Consider the following 17,817-nt stretch of genomic DNA (forward strand, 5'->3'; position numbering starts at 1 on the left):
ATGCAATACATTAAGTAAAATTAAAACAAACAAAACGTGGCCTATGACAGACAGTTTTCCGATAGAGCAGTAGGAAACGTGTCAAATGTATTCTGATCGATGTCTAAATGCAATCTCTCGTGAAACGTAAGATACATTCCTGACGTTAGCATTAATAGCCTTTTATCGTTGTGTTCCGAACGGTAAAATTAGATGTCTGTAAACGATTCAAGCAGAATTCTTGAAAATCAACCTACCAAAAATTCAGTTTCTAACCAAAATTGATCGTACAAATCGAGAAATATACAATAAATCCTGATTCGATTTTACACGTTAGCAAATGCGTTCTTATCTTAGCGCTATAAGAGCGATATGTTACCACTTCACAGTTTTTTCTCTCTTTCTATAGTCGCAGAATCTATCTGGTAAATAACGAGAAAAATAAATCTCCCGGGAAACGTTCGAGGGAGATAAGGGCTCTCAAAATGTGTCGCAAGAATTTCACAGACGTAGTCAACGTTTCTGCTGGGTCGTATTTTAAAGCGGAAAGGACGCCTGAAACTTTGTGACGTCGAATAAAAGGTACTTAGAAGGGATGCCTTAAAAGTGCTTCGAGCGAAAACCGTCTGAGCACGACCGATCGAACGAGAACTCTAAAGTGACACGACCATAGGGGAGGATCGAGTCACCCTTTCTTCTTCCAAGCTTCACCCCCCGCCCGTTACTGTCGAAGAACCGAGAGGGCATTTAAATCGCAGCCACTTCCTCAAAGAGGGTCAGACACTTGGGGCGACGAAAAAAGTCAATTGACCCTCTGCGCGCCAACTACTTAAAACAACATCACTCCTCGCTGAAGTGAGTCGAATGACTTCGCGGAATGATAAACGACGCGAAGCGGACGAGCCAATAGAAAGACCCACCGAATGGTCGAACGAAACGTACAGTGCGTACGAGCGTTGCAGAACGTGTACAACGCCACGAAAAACTGCCCTCTCGACGCGTGGTATATCGTTTAAGGATCAGAAAAGAACGAAAAAAGTTCGCATAAACGATCCTCTGTGCTCTCTGTGATCCACTTACACTCGTAGAATTGCATTTTCTATGCGAGTTTACTGTTAGATATTCATGTCAAAAATGTTTAGAACATCGTTTTACCCAGCATTGTGTTTCCTAGATTGGAAAACACAAGTCTAGAGCACAAGAAACGAAGTCGCGATCGCGAAGGGAACGAAAGAAAAGCATCGTAGATCGCTGTGCTACCGTTAGCGAGCGTTCACGTGCACGTTCACTTCGTGGTAGAACGCGTTCCCCGTCGCGACCGCGACACTGGCCTCTTGGAAACGTGGTTAGGTTCGCAGAACGTGCTCGACTTCCGTCAGAAGAAAGCTGCGTGTCGTACGCGTCGCAATTTTCGCGATTTTCCCGCTGAACATCGATCGACCGAGTCGTAAATTCTACTTTTTCAACGTCGAGGTCGCGTCCGGTCGTTTGTAAGTCATAAACTACTTTAGGACCGATCTAATCAATGGGAATGTATAATAACAGCGGGTCGAAGAAAAACTTTTACGGTTCGTCTTCGCGAGGTTGATTCTACTAGTATTCGTCGGTCGGTCTCTGGAACGTCTTCGTGATTAGAACCTGAACGTCAATACCTCGCCTATATGCTTCCAATTTACCGATAATTGGCGAATGATTTAGCTAGCTGACGAGTCGTATTTTCGTTCGATCTCCTTTTCTACTCGTAGATCGTGAAAAACGTGTTTGATTTACAGCATCGCGTTGTGCGAGTTATTTGCTACGCAAAGGTAGTCAATCCTCGGGGCATACTCGATCGATTAGTTGAAAGTTATAGTTTCATTCTTTAGAATTTAAATTTTTTAATTAAAAACAGTTATTGGAATGTATATTGAATTGGGTTAACGTTAAAAAAGTAGTAGAACTATAGTACAGTGAAAAGCTTGCAAAAGAAGTTTAGTGGTAAATGGGTTAGAAACGATAGAGGTAAATATGACCTGGCTCGCGGATATAATTGCTGACTTAGGCCTGGGAACAGTTTTCACACCCATGCGCGTAAAACAAGTGTCTTCTTCCGCGAATAGAAACCCGTCCCATAGACCACCGTTGTTCAACCGCTGCGCCCTGGAAGTTGTCCAAGGGCTTTTAATCTAGTTCTCCTAACTGGAAACGCGTGAAACGGTATAAACGCGTGCAACGTTAGGTTCGTTTCAACGTCAGTATGGCGCTATTCAAGTTTTCTCTAACTCTTCGCCAGGTTTTTCGCCAGGATCGCGTCCGATGCCTCGTAATTCTTAACCCGTAAGAGGTCGTACACGAAGTTTTCCTCCGGATGTCACACATATTTTTAACACGTTTACCATCACCATTCAGTTGGAAAAATATCTACTATAAACCACGTTACGTTTATAGACATTTTATTCAATGTAATCCATGTTTTCAAGTACGTATAAATAAAATGTGTCTGTAATTCATATGCGACAATAAAATAGACAACTATCGCACATAACTTTAAGTATCTAATATATGGATACTTAAACCGACGTGTGGGAAATGTACATAATGTAACCAACCGACTGCTAAATAATTCCAGAGAATTAACACGTAAAAGCTGTGTTTCTTGTTATGTAAATACGTCGAATTCACACAGTAGTACCATGAAGCTAGAAAAATGCCATGAGAAGAAACATTAAATGTTCACACTGCAATAAAGTACGTTGTCTACTTGCTTTAATTCTACGCACAACTCGTGAAAGTAAAAAATTCCCTCTTGTTTTTCTTTTCCTTTAAAATTAATACACAAAGAGAATATGTATTAATAAACGAATCGTAAAAGTTAAAAAAACGAACAAAATTCTAAAATATAAGTTCGTACAAATTCGTACGTCCAATGTTCTTCTTTTATTACGATTTTTTTCAATTGCGCGCAGGAATGCCAGGTACTGTAATTGCAGACCAGTTCTTTGACGTTTGGGAAAACCCCTATATTGTTCTGCAGTTAATTCAACGGGGAAATACAATTCAAGCACGAACCGCAATTTCGATGCATGGCTATGTACCTTTTGACTCGCGAACAATGTGGCTGGTAAGATGAAATTCTGATTCGTTTGAAAGAAATATGAGAAAAAGGTACGAGCAACTTTCTATTAGAAATCTTTAACAAACAAAAAGCCGCAACGTGCGTTCTGTTCTCCAGACGACATGAATTTATTGGTTCGCAAAAATACGTGATTACTATACCCCTTTTTCCTTTACTCTTATTGCGAGGTTTAGAAGTTCGATTATTGGAACGTCTTGATATTTTTTAATTAATATAATAATAAGATATAGGATTGAAAAAATAAAACTAGAAACATCACAGATACACAGAAAAAGATACTAAGATAGATGAATACGATAACATAATGCCCTTCGGAAATTGACAAAAATTGTGAAACGCTATTTCCACGTAGCCTGGAGGGTTAAGTCGGAAGAAACAAGGTACTCCATCACTTGTACATACTGTACAAGAGTAATCTACAAAAAAATCAAAGAATCTAGGGATACGCGGTAGTAGTAAGAGTGTTCAATTAGCATGTGCTCGCAAATCATCTACGATGGAGATGCAGACAGTTTGATATCTAATGACTTGGGTTTCCACTCCCGAAGATGCATAAGAAGATCGTGTACTTAACAGTTAACAGAGCTTGTTACGTTACGCTTCTCGTAAGTAACCAAGAAATGCTTACGTCCAGAACGATATCTTGCTGCAACGGTAATGTTCCTTCAAGGAGTTAATAAATCTATCTTCCCCGCCAGTTTTCATCGACGTTAGCGCGATCTATCCCCGACGATCATCCGCGTAATGCATTTATCGTCTGGATGGACGTCATTAGTCAGAATCGACGGCAAAACATTAGGTCAAGCATCGAATCAGCACGCTAGACAACGTCCCATAGTCATATATCATTTGCATCATTCGTTGCAGCCTACCTTGTCATCAAGGATTCTCGCGCGTGTTATTTGCTCGATTCGAACAATACCGAGACCGCAGGATGAAGACTTTATATGGGGGGTTAATTAAAGCCCCCATTGTATAACAGTTAGCCGGTAATTGCGATGGTTGATTCCTCGCGAACTCCAATCTTTCCTTACCACTCGGACGATTGTTGTTACAGAACGAAGCGTCTGTTATATAAACTTCCATTATCTGTACGTTCCACTATACGAAACCCTTTTTGTTCTGCAACACTGTACTCACTGTCGTCTCTGGAGATAGAGATACATACTCTGCACCAGTGGTTCTTAACCCTTTTTTCCACGACACCTCTTGGCAGTCTAATGGGGCTTGCGGAACCTTTTTCAGAGTAATGTTCTTAAAAGTTTTTCAACCACTGTCGAAAATTGTTTATATCGCTCCAAAACACAAAAATAAGCTTCTTGCAAGGAATACTAGAATCTTCGGAGAGTTTTTTCAATTAAATTCATTCTTAATCAGGTCTGAAAAGACGAAGTATTTTAAGCATAATATATGCAATGAAAATAAATAGTTCTATGTGCAAGTTCGTGAAATACAGGTTAAGAACCACTGCTCTACACGATTATGACCATAGGTCATATGCGTACCATTTAATACGAACGACAGTATGTACATACACATGTACGTATACGTAGCTCGGGTCAATGAAAGTGATAGTACGAGGGAAATGCCATTGTATGTACCCTAACCGTACGTCCAAAATCATGCTACGTTTGGCTTCTGTCAAAATTATACAATAGGACATTGATGAACACTGATAATTGAACATAAATTGGAACAATGGTTTTAATAATCATTGACTTCTTACTGGTATTCATCTTGAGAATTAATAATTATTGCGATCAGATTTTTCGTTGACCACATTTTGACAATTGTTATAACAGAGTGAAATGTCTGTTACGTAAACTTCCCTTATCTGAACGTTCCACTCTATGAAATCCTTTTTGTTCTACAACACTGTATCGTGTCCGGAGATAGAGATACTCTACACGATTCTGTCCACAGGCCGTATGCACGCGATTTAATACGAATGACAGTATAGGCATGTGCCTAGCTCGGGTCGATGAAAGTGATAGTTCGAGGGAAATGCCATTGTATGTATCCCAACCGTACGTGCAAAATCAAGTCAGCTCTATACAGGGTGTTCGGCCACCCCTGGGAAAAATTTTAATGGGGGATTCTGGAGGCCAAAATCAGACGAAAATCAAGAATACCAATTTATTGATGGAGGCTTTGTTAAAAAGTTATTAAAAATCCTACCCACTTTCCAGAAAAAAATTCGAATAAGTGCTGAAAGTTTTGGGTGAAAAAAAAGACTTTCGAATCGTCTTGGAAAAATTATTTTTAGTTGCAGGGGTCAATTGCAAGCATTTTTGGTCATTACACATACCCCCGAAATCCTACCTACTTTCTAGAAAAAAATTCAAGAAGGTGTGAAATTTTTCGACGGAAAAAAAAAATTTCAAATCGTTTTGGAAAAATTATTTTCGGTTGCGGGGGTCAATTACGATCATTTTTGGTGAATAGACATACCCCCGAAATCTTGCGCATTTTCGAGAAAAAAATTCAGTACAGGCAGAACTTTAAACGTTAATAAAATTTCAACGAAGCCTTCATCAACAAATTGGTATTCTTGATTTTCGTCTTATTTTGGCCTCTGGAATACCTTATTAAAATTTTTCCCAGGGGTGGCCGAACACCCTGTATAACTTAAACTATGTTTGGCTTCTGCCAAGACTATATAACAGACCGTTGATAGCCACTGATAATGCAGTACAAATTGAAAGAAAAATTTAATAAAAATGGAAACCATATTCGTCCAGGTGTAAAAAATTGTATTGAGTGATTATTGTAAATAAATTTTTCGTTAGCCACTCTATTGTTTCAAGATGGTAATTGGCACACACTGATAATAGGATTAAATAAAACTTTAAAAATGTAAATAATGGGAACGCGACTCGCTGGGTTATAGAGGGTCAACTGCTATTGCACTGGATCAATGAAACCGGATAATCGCGTTTAATTTTCTCAAAAAAATTGCACAACAGCCTATAGCATTATTTCTATAATAATACCTCTTTTCATAATGGAATTTTCTATACAAAATTATGTATTCATTTACAAATAAAAAAATTCAAACCCTGAATAGATCAGACAAGAAATTTATTCGAAGAGCCCTTGAGTCCAAAACATTGATACTTCTTTTATCGAAAATTGTTTTTATTGGAACAATCCTGGCTCCTCGTTATTATTACAAGATAATGGCGGTACTTGAAACGCCAGCTAAATTTAATTCACTTCCGTCAAATATTTCAATCAGTCGCGCTTTAACTGCTATCTGCTGACGCGGTGAATTGATTTCGATAATATCGTCCGATTAATTGCTCGGTCGCGGCAATGGGTTATCGACGCAGTATACCGCGAACAGTGAATTTCACTCCATTATTCTGCGACTCTATGGCCTAGTGTTCACGAATATCCATTCAGCCCGATTCACAATGAGTCAGATTTCCAAAAACGTGGCCAAATTTCAAACGATCAATTTATTAATATCCTGAACACAATCATAATTAATCACTGACAAATGTGATCCATGAGGCATGTAAAATAATAGTACCCAATTTTAATCTATAAACGTAAATTGTTCAAACAGAAACCGTCACTGCGGTCTTAAATAGTAAAACGTTATTACAAACGAGAAACTGATTCGATCAAATATTATTAGAGATTGAATGAATCATATTACCTTAACCCAATTCCAATATTGTAAAGTTCCCACAAACTAATCAAATCTAATTCAACTCAAACATGAACGTTTACGCTACTATTGCTCGGTTCAAATCGTCTATCGAAATAGTATTGGAAGCGCGAGGAATGATCGAAATCTGGAATCACAAAAGTCTATTCGACAAGCTCGAATTTGAAATTCAACTACCAAGAATGTTCCGGAGACTCTGTCGTCGATACAGCAATTACGGGACCAGGAGCTTAACGTTTACAAGGACCGTTAGTTGCTTGCACACGTATGCCGCCGCGAACGGATCGGATAATTAATTTAGCGCCGTTAATCGTCCACGGTCTATCGAGCGCCGAATACGGAGGTGCTTTAAAATACGTCGATTAATGTAGCCGTATTATTACGCGTGCAGGAGCAATACGCGGGATGTCTCGCGCAGCTTTATGGCTACAAACGTTAGCAATATTCTAATTACAAAGAGTGCCTCGCTCAAATCGAACAATCAAATGATCTATTCGAGGCAAGGAACAGCGACCAAAAAGATGCTGTTGAACATTACGTGAGGCAACATGACGTCATTGAGACGACAGGCATGAATTGTATTTTAACTTTCGAAAAAGAAATCATTTCTTTCAGATGGACACCTTGCTAAGTGGGCTACTCTAGCAGAGGTTTCAATTTCTAAAATTCGTTTCAGAGGATGATATGAAAAAAAATATTCCAAATTTGCTCCTTTGCCGGTGATTCGAGCCCATTTCTGTCCTGATCACCGAGACTCTACAGTAACAGGATGAAGAGGGCTCGTCCAACCTGCTCATTGCACTCCATCGAGCGAAAATTAATTGGAACACGCCGGTGGTTCGTGCTCGGCTCGAAATTTGTCGAACGTTTAAAACGAGGAGACACGGTGCGTCGAATTATCGAATTGTCCGATGGGGATTGCAACAATTGTCGCTGCAAACAACCTGCCTCCGCGGACCACTGTTTCGAGTGTCGCGCGCTCCCGCGTATTTATCGCGAGTATTTATTTCTGCACGGGCCGCGTTTGTCGTTCCTGTTGCAGCTGTGATTAAATATTACTTTCCGACAATGCACAATTTTACGCGATTCAGCCGAACAGATAAATGCGAAATCGTATAATGGCGGTGATTCTGCGTGCAGCTAGGCTTAACCAGCCGTACTCTTCTAATAGCACTTGTACTTTTTGTCGAGTTATCGAAACGATATTCTTTTACTTTTCGTTCGTCGAAGCCAATTATGCTCTTTTTCAAACGACAACGCAACGAAATCATATTTAATTTTATATTTTACATTTGTACACCCACTCTCCCAGATTATCTTTTTCAAAGATCAGCAAATCGAGCCGTCGTAGCGGTCTGGTTTTAATTGAAATTAGGGTAAACTCGGTAGCAAGATCAGTGCCAACTTCTCAGACAGATTAGAAAATCGAAGGGAGGCGTCTTCAAACGGTCTGGTTCAACAATGCCGACGCTTCCACGGTCGATTAAATAGAGCGGACTGCTCGGTGCGATTGTTGGAGAAACTTTCGAAGCCACGTGCAAGTTCGGGTCACTTCCGACCGTTTCTATTTGTAGGATACGATACTCGTGGCGCCCGGAATCGCAAGGAAGAGAATATCGTAGGCGTAGCGGAACGATCCTCCGTGCAAGTTCACCGAGTTACCGGGTCAGGAGAGTTCGTAAAAAACGCTTAACCTTCTCAGCGTTGAGCAGTGCTAGACCAGCAACTTCTCGCGTTTTAGTTCGTGCAATGCTTTGACGTCTCACGGGACCGAGAGTCGCGTGGAAATTCCGGGGTGACGCCTGAACCGTAAAACTTTATGTACCGCGTGCACTTCTTTCGTGTACTTTGAAATTCAAATTATGAATTGAAGACCACTCGGATAACGGGACCATGCGCTCCCCAACACTTCATTACTCGTGGCGCGTTATACTTCCACGAGACCCAAGACGAAACGGAATTTGGATGCTCCATTCGAAGAAACGACGAATAAAATTGTTTTGCTCGAACTCATTTTATCGAAACAAAACAAATAATTCAAACGTAATTAGTTACTTGAATTCTCTTGCTCAAAAGAATTTCTACTATATTCGTTTTGATTATTTCCACATTCAGAGAAGCTTCTGTCCACTAACAATTTATTGTAAATAATATTCAAACGATTCGCAATGTATGATTGCCTTCGTACCGATCCAAAACTGTCTAAGAAATTTCGACGAGGTACAAAGATGGATGAATTTGTGTGCGTGTGTAGCTTAATACCAGTCCTTCAAGTTTTTATGATCGTGGCATTAAGAACCTGGCAATTTGCTGGCAAAGGAATATAGTAGTTAGCGGAAATTACAGTGAAAAGTAAACCTTTATTAGTTTGCAAAATATTTGTCCAGTAATATAAAAAGATGAGTTACTCTGGTATTAAGAAAAACGATGCATTCTTGAAATCCGATTTATGTAAACATGTTGCAATTGGTAAGATCAAGTTCTGTAATTGCATATATTTATACCCGTCGCGTGACATCTTGTTCCCGCAAGATAAATAAATAAATTCAAGTACGACCTTCCGACGCGTACAATTTTACCCCATTTTATGCACGTACGACACACTGCGAATCTGGGTGACACTCATCCAGCAAGTATGTTGAACCCGAACGCGTCTCCCCTTCCATATTTCTCGGTTTACTTTTCACTGGATTCCGCCAAGGTCAGCCGACTGGAGAACAAGCACCGTGCTTTCATCGATTCAACGCAGCTCAACCGTGTATCGTTAACTGAATTGCAATGCTTTTGTTTCGACAATATACACCATTAACCGATCCTCAATGAATCGACGATCGTTTCAGTATAGATCTTTAACCCCAAAGTAACCGCACAAACGTTTATAGTAGACCACCACGGTACGATGTAGATTGGTTACTATTTATCAACGTGGCATAGATAAGGGAGATTGTATTTATTTGTTATTATAATAATGCCTCTATAAACCATAGTTTTTAATTTTTTTTATACAGGTTATCCCGCAGAGTGTGGTATTATCGAGCTGAGGGTAAATTCTACATGATAAAATAAGTCGAAAATGAAGGATACGCGTACTATCGAAGAGTACGAGTTGCTCTGGTATGTCTGTCCACTACCCACTGTTTCTACTTACGCCAACGTCCAAGTCCTATTCTACTGCACGCGTACGCAATAAATTTTTAATTGCTGCTTAATATGGATTCGTATAATAAACAGGTTTAAAATTCATTATCCAAATTGCGTCTTGATAAATTGGTAAACTGTTCCAGTATTGTCAACTTCGTAAGTATCGAGCAGAAACGAAGCCAGAAGATCCGCGATATCGAGGTATAGCAAGGTAGTCGACACGGGAGGCATTTTCTACTCTTATTCCCAGTCATCGTAATTTACTAAATATCAACGTTTAAAGATCTTCCCGTGGCAAAAAGTTAGACGGATCTGAAATTTCTCTCCGTTTTTCTGCTCGTCCTTCTCACGCTCGTCGCTTCTCTCCGCCATGTATTAACCCGGTAGCCTACTTCCTGGCGCCAATAGCCGCGGGGCTTTCGAAAATACTTTGCGTACCTATTCGCCGTTCTCTGGCTACACTGGCTCGCGAGAAGCCCTATTCACGCTCTCAAAGGTCCAGTTAACTTATCGCAAGGCGAATGCCAAAACAGAAGAATCCAAGAACTTGTGTACGAAGCGAGTCGCGAAAGAGGACTTACGAAAAATGGGAGTTTCATCCCTGGAAGCGAAACCTAATGGCACTTTGGAAGCTCGATTTCGATGTATCCCGCGATTCGGGAGTCACGGTGTTTAGTTGTACATCGAAATGATCCATATTTTTTCGTTTAGACATTTTCGTTTGCTCCCTCGTGAAAATAATTTAAATTCACAATTAAATAATTGAGATTTGTTAGAGAGGAACCTCTCATGGAAATATAAACGGAAAATGTAGAATAAAACTTTGTTTCAATTAACGAGAAACATACATTATGCGTTTGAATGCGATAATATAAGGCCTCTAAGGTCACTTCATTCTATAGCTTTTTATTATCGCAGTTATATAATAGAGTACAGCTCGGTTATAAAACCAAAAGGAGTATTTATAAAAACGGTAATGGTAACGGGAAACGAAATTAAATATAGCAGCATGCATACAACTCAATCCCACTGGTTCGATAAGAAAACGAAACAACGGAATTGAACATTAGCCAAAGTACCGTTCCTTGAATTCTGAAATTACAGAACCCGTGTTATTGTTACATGGAACTGGAATAAAATAATTTCCCAACGCGAAATATGAAATATCACTTTTTCAATGGCTACACATTAATACTTCTATTCGTGGAACAGCGAGAAGAATGGGTACAATTAAAAAAAAATACACGATTCCATTTAAGAAAATGCAAGTATCCATACGACAGTTAAATTATGAAAAATGTGGTTTATGTTCGATAATACTGTGAATAGTTGAGCGATAGATTAAATATAATATAGATTGTGGAATGTTATAGAGTATTCCAGAGAGAATCTTTCCCATACCAGTCCGATACTAGCGATCTAAATCAAAGGTAGCATAATTTATCCGCCTTTGTGTAGCCGTCTTATGTGTAAATAACAATAGAGAATACTCACCACCTCGGCAACGTTGCCGGAACCGTCCCTCATGCCATCTCTGTCGGCGCGTCCCCCTGGAAAACAAAGAAAGAAAAAATCATTTATTACGGTTACGCGATCAACGAGGAACTCACGTAAGTCGCTTCCGTAATCCGAGTCGTAAAATTTCAACGACGATGCACGGAACGGACGGACGCACGCGTTTCACGGGCGTGTTTCGCGTCTACTCGATCGCCGGGGATTCAGGCCAATCGTTTCACTCGAGTGAACAACAAATGTGATAGACGGAAGTGCCGAGGGAGCTAACTGGAAACGGAAAACGACGAACTGGTCACGCGTACTCGACCGAGCGCGAGTATCATTCACCATTTTCCCCCACTTTTCACGGAAACCATCGACCGATTTCCACGTTCGCGGGATCCAACGACGACCGGTACAATTAACGCGGACGCGAGAAACGCGTTCCCGATAGGAGGTGTCAATGACTGCCTAGGCATATTTCCCGCCGTTGAATTATTCAGAGACATCGGTGTCTGTGAGCTAGTAAAAGTTTCGCAACGGAGAATGGTTGCGCAACCGTTGTGAGAAAACACGTGAATGAGCGTCTAGAACAGGAGTCGGTGAAATTATTCCGAGAACGTTCATCGTTTCGATAAACAATCAGGCATTTATTAACCCTTTCATGGTCAGCGGGACGCGTATGCCCCATTCAAATATTCGAACCGTTGCGTCGGTGACATACCGGATCACCCCTTTCGAAATACATATTCTCAACACGTATGTTTCACTCGAGTATTCCTACTATGCTTCACATGGCACATTGCATTTTTTTTCGTCCTGCTGTTATTGCATACTTTTATATTTAGTTCTGTTTTTGTGAATGTTAGCGTAACAGGTGCATTTTCATTTACAGATGTCATTGTAATACATTCTTGAGATATCAGAGATCATACGTAAATTATTGTCAGTACTTTTGAAGCACTTTAACACGTTGGAAACCTTAACTGGACTTAAAAGATCCAGAGTGTTCTCGGCGTTAATGGAAAACAAGAGTATGCCCGTAGGGTTACGTTCTACATTTCAACTCCGCCACGTATGCTCGGTTAAAAAAGGTCGAGTCTCTGGACAATATTGTCGTATGTTTATCTGCTAAAGATGCAAAAGTAAGAAAAGTCGAGCAACGTATCTAACAAAATATCGTTTCGTAATAGTTTGAATTGTTCCGTTTAATCGTTATTAAGACATGTTTTACTAACAATAATTCTTGCGCATCTCTGCGGCGAGTGGATTCATAACGTTGTCTTAGAGTACAAGGTAGCTCTGCAGCATCGTAACGAACAGAACGAGGATTAAGTCGCGACGACGAAACTGTTCAATTAGCGAGACTACGAGTGCAACGACCATCGGCTACACGCGGAAACGCCGAGCTGGCGCACGGTTAAAATTCACCGAGACCGGCTGTTAATTAATGGAAAATTGATCTCGGGCTGCGGAAATTAGTTCGGTGCATGCGGCGTGGCCAACAGAACCGCGTAACGTTCACGAAGATTTAATTAGGGGGTCGTCGATTCTTGTCCGAGCGCTTATTTTTCTGCTCGTGACGCTGAAAGGAACTTCGACGACAAAGCTCTAACGTGTTATCCTCTTGAAGCGAACTTCCGCGACTTCGCCGCAATAATCAACGGAAGATGAACCTTTCAGCCCCGAGAACTTTCCGTACCAAACGTAATTTATCCCAGACACAATTAACTTCGACGGAACCGCGCGCGATACGGTCAATGGCGTCATCGTAGCAAAACTTTGATCTCGTAAGGAGACACGCCCGATTGTGACGATCAACTTTTAGTAAACTTTGATAGAGGCTAGCGATAATGCTTGAAATACTGAAGATAACGATATATGGCTCTAGGCATAGGCGGTTACCAATTTAGCACAGTGAGTCTCCATTACTGTATCGGTACGAACGATCGTGTTACGGTGTCGACAACACCGTTGGATCTAAATTATTTTTTTTTCTTATAGTCATCAAAATTCTTACACGATTAAGAACTGTACTAATTTTCGAATATATTCTTTTAAAACAGTGATTACAAACGTGACGTAGATTCTAATGTATTTCATCGTATCTTTTTAATCGTTAATTACGATTTATGGAAACTAGATTTTTCTAAAACGACCGATTCGATCAACAGACTTGAAGAATAAGTGGAAGAACCATTGCAGGTGAGAGCGTCGGAGAAGTTCTTGAGGGTCAATTTCGTGTTTTCGTTTTTTTGATCTGGATAAGCGGTCCCCCCTCGAAGCTTAAGCGAATCGCGCGGGCTAATCGTCGTAATTTCGTGGGTACGTTCCCTTCCTAACGTTTCTGCGGTATTTCGGACGGAAAAGAGTTATTACTGCTCTGAAACGTACAGGACTGTCAAGCAAAGTATACGACAGGTTGAATAAATGGTGCCCGCCGCAGAAGCGCCACGAAATTAGCGACTTCCACAATTTCCAGTACGGAATGAGACTAATTACGCGAGTAAGTAGACGTACGACGCAAAATATTAGACTTTCGTTCAAAATTCAGATCTCTATTCATCTTATCTTGAACGATTAATCAAAAACATTACGAGTGATTTTCGGTAAAAGTAAGTGGCTCGCGACACCATAGGAAAACGTAAATTGGCCTAAAGACAAATCTGAACCATCGAGGTGTACTTCGCAACGATTATTTTTCCTCGTAGCGCTTATTATATTCCAGGAACCGTTGATTCTTGAACCACGCAAACACGGTTGAATGCACAATAGCGAAGACTGGTATTGTGCGGACAACACACGCGATGTATACAATTCAAGAATATTAGCCCCTGTCATCGTGGAAGATCGATCGTATGGTATTGATAAGTGCTGCAAGAAACATCTTTTGTTCCGCTTCGTGGGAAGCTCGCAAAGTTGCAGAAAATTCCATTCAACGCCAACAGAGTTTTCCAAACAACGCGTTTCCATAGGTAAGAAAATTCGGAGTAATATGGTTACAGTGGAGAATGCGAGCGGTATTGTTGAAATTGCTGTGTATCGAAAAAGATAGAACGAACACGAAGAGGTTAAGATAAAAATCAGCTACTTTTACCGATCGTAAGTTAGAATTAGTATTACTCGGACATAAATTAAGTGCAAAGATAATATCTTCCAAGTAATAAAACCGCCATGTAAGCTTTTTAACAACGGCAATAACAATGATTAACATCTTATCCGTTATTCTAGGTTCAGGGAACTTTATGAAAACTCAGACTCTATAAAAATAGCTTGATTGCGAGGGTGTGACTAATCTACAAGTCCAGCAAATGTTTACAGTATGTAAACAAGAATGTACCCCTGTTACTTCTGTTTAGTTTGGTGGGTGAACCGAATTACGTCCATATTAGCTCGAGTTCCTCGACGAGTTCCAAAGGAGCAGATAAAATGCGCGCGAAACGCCGTTGAAACAGATTCAAATTCTGCACAATCTACGCGTCGCGCTGGCCCGCGGCTAAATGCGACCGCCCTTTGGTTTTCGATGCCAACGTATTCGATTTGAAAGTTAAATCGAGCTTACCGGTGTCACCGGTACCGGGAAGAGGATTTTAATTGAAATTTTGCCGAAGCCACGAGAGAGCACAGGTACGCGGCAACGAAAGAGGTAGACAGAGAGGATATAAAAGAAGAAAAAAGGGCCAACGGTTGTACAGCGCATGCGCGTGTCCCACGAGAGCCAAGATCGAGTGTTTTAAAAACACGCAAGAGGCGACGAGTGGGATTTCAAGGTTAGGCGGACCGAGACGCTCGAGGTTAAACAGCGAACGAACGAACTTTTCTTTTGTCGTGAAACGCAAATTCGAAAAAGTCACGTAAAAAAAGAAGCAAAACATCGATATGAGATCAGTTTATGTGGCTTAATGGTCATTTATCTAAAATATCACCGTCCACCGCGCTCCCATTGGTCAAATTCGATAAACATTATCGCTAAAATACTACTCTATGATCTTGCAGCATTATGATTCTATGAATATATGTTATATTTATGTATCTAGGGCTCGCACAATGGTACTCCATTTCATAATTTAAATGGGTGGCACAGATAAGAAGCGACGGTACTCGATCGCCGGTTACCGTTGCAATAAATATCGAGGGTGAAATCGAATACAGCTTATCGAGTTTGTACGATAAGCTGTTCCGGAAATCCAAACAACAACGATAACGAAAAAAATATAGATTCGGATATTAGCCAACGAGAAATAGGCGCGAGTCGGGTCGATCTATCGCAGATAAAGCTCGCTATCGTCCGGTAAAAGGCAACGACCGACAACAGCGACGCGAGTATTCACCTTTTTTATAAACCGGCAAAATTTTGGCGATTCTCGAGTCGCCCGTGTAATCCAGTTCTCGGCGATCGCGTGCGGCTCTTCTTCGGTGTCCTCCTGCCTGGATATTTCGTCTCGTTTGCACTTAATCGCGGTGTCGCAGTTTACTGCTTGCCCACTGCCCCCCTCTACGATCCTTTCTTTCTCTTCTGCACGATCCTAACCTCACCCCGCACCGGCACACAACTACGACACACTGTGGCACGACCACACTCCACCAGCACGAACGAAGCACCGTAGTAGGCGCACCTCCAAAGAGAGATCAGAAAATCACCGCCGCAACTATATTCCTCGTCTTCTTTTCCCTCTTTCCTTTTCTCGCTTCCAGTCGCGACGATCCAGAAACTTTTCCCGAATATCGGCCGCTTTCCGGTACTCAGTTTCGCGGCGACTTATCTTTGGCAAAGAATCTACGCGCCACACGCATATGTCACTCGACCAACAGGGGAGGGGGGCATACGTTCCAAAAAGGAACTGCACGCGGCGAGTCGCTCTTTCCTCTTTCTTTCCCTGTCTTTCTTACACGCTCCGGTTCCTTACCCTCTCCTTTTCGCGCCGCGTTCTACCTGTCAGCAATGTGATAGCCGTTGTTGCAGCGTTGCCGGGTCAGGATGACTTTCCTGCAGCGTGATCGAATTTTCCGTCGACGTACAAACGAGCGTGCACCGAGCGATTCTGGCCGCGAAAGAGCCGGTAACGTGGCCCCCCGTAGAACCCTCCTTTCTCGGATCTCATGCGTGCCCCTGTATAGGTTAGGTGCCCCGCGTTCGACTGTTGATAAAAAACAGCGGAACCGGTGGGACGTTATTCACCAGCGTACGATCGCCGGTCGTCGCATCGGCATTATTTCGAACGTGGATCGCGGTTTTGTGTATCGATTCACTCGCGGTTTCGCGACATCGCCCTCTCCCCCCGCCGTCGGATCTGTCTCTCTCGCACTGTCGGGTTATAACGGACAGAAGCAGGCGGACGACTTTTTAAAAATGCCACGCACCGACCAATCACGAACACGCGCACGGAACGCAGACGGTACGAGAAGATAGAAGAGGAGAGAAAGAAGCGGAGCCGCTATACACGCACGCGTTGCGGCCGCTCGCTCGTACACGCTACGTACCACAGGTATATACACACAAACCACTCGGAGGGAGGTGAGAGAGAGAGATAGAGGGAGTGAACGCGCGCGCACACACGACGCGATCTCCTAACCGATGTCGATCTTCCCTGCCGTTTTCCAGCGATCACGCACGACGCGATCGAAACATCGGCGACCGCGACTCTGTCGACGCCCGCGCACGTCACTCGACAGGAGAACGAACTCCGTCGCGTAGCAAACGGCCGGAAGGAGCTGGACGCAACTTATTTCGTGGAATGTCCGGCGCGAGTTGCGTGGCCAACCGTCCGTCCGTGCGGCTAAGGTAAGTTGAACTGAGCAGCAGCGCGCCTACGGTGAACGAGATTAAAGTCCCGTACCGGCAGAACCGCGATATCGGCCAATCAGCGGGCGGTTTTGCGCGACTCGACCAATCGCCGTGCCCGCTCACCTGGCGAACGGTTAGCCCAGGTGCAGCCGCTAAGGCGCCATTGCCTGGCGTTGGCACGTTACCTGCCCGACTCTTGGAGGGGGCACCGTGGACGAAAGACGGAGTGGGGGCACCGGTACGCGACAGAGAAAGCCTAACTTTCGTCCAGGTAAGGGAACGAAGAGAAAAGACCACGGCGAGAGGCGAATTGCAGTAAGACTTTCGGTGATAAGCCGAACCCCGAACGTTCGTTTTCACGAAATTTACGCGATCGACTTTTACGCTGGAACACGTGGCGTGATCCAAAGAGAATCGCGCGGGTTCTTGATCGCACGGATACCGGCTAGAACGCGGGTAATCGAGTTCGAAGTCTCTCATCGTTTCTCGATGGGTACGTTTACACTGCTGCAACAACGCGCGCAGCGTGCACCGTTGTTTTGGTATCCACTCCGCTGCAACGAGCGGCGCGGAGAACACTGGAACGATCGAGACGAAAACAAGCGGCATTCGACTGCAATTATTCGT

At 42.4% G+C, this 17,817-nt stretch overlaps 1 protein-coding gene across 3 annotated transcripts in view; it reads right to left on the reverse strand.

The window, feature by feature from the left end:
• LOC143351885 (uncharacterized) overlaps positions 1 to 17,817 on the reverse strand; it is a 173,995-nt gene that overhangs the window by 131,946 nt on the left and 24,232 nt on the right. For 2 of the 3 annotated variants that reach the window (XM_076783939.1, XM_076783934.1), the window contains exons 1-2: positions 15,737 to 17,161; positions 11,406 to 11,461 (exon numbers count right to left, since the gene is read on the reverse strand). In XM_076783939.1, coding sequence (XP_076640054.1) covers positions 11,406 to 11,438 — 33 coding nt within the window. In that variant the 5' untranslated portion in view covers positions 11,439 to 11,461; positions 15,737 to 17,161. Of the gene's footprint in view, positions 1 to 11,405; positions 11,462 to 15,736; positions 17,162 to 17,817 lie in introns of those variants that run through there. The other variant, XM_076783938.1, reaches the window with a different exon arrangement.

The sequence above is a fragment of the Colletes latitarsis genome, chromosome 2, assembly GCF_051014445.1.
Source record: "Colletes latitarsis isolate SP2378_abdomen chromosome 2, iyColLati1, whole genome shotgun sequence".
In the NCBI taxonomy this organism is placed as follows: Eukaryota; Metazoa; Arthropoda; class Insecta; order Hymenoptera; family Colletidae; genus Colletes; species Colletes latitarsis.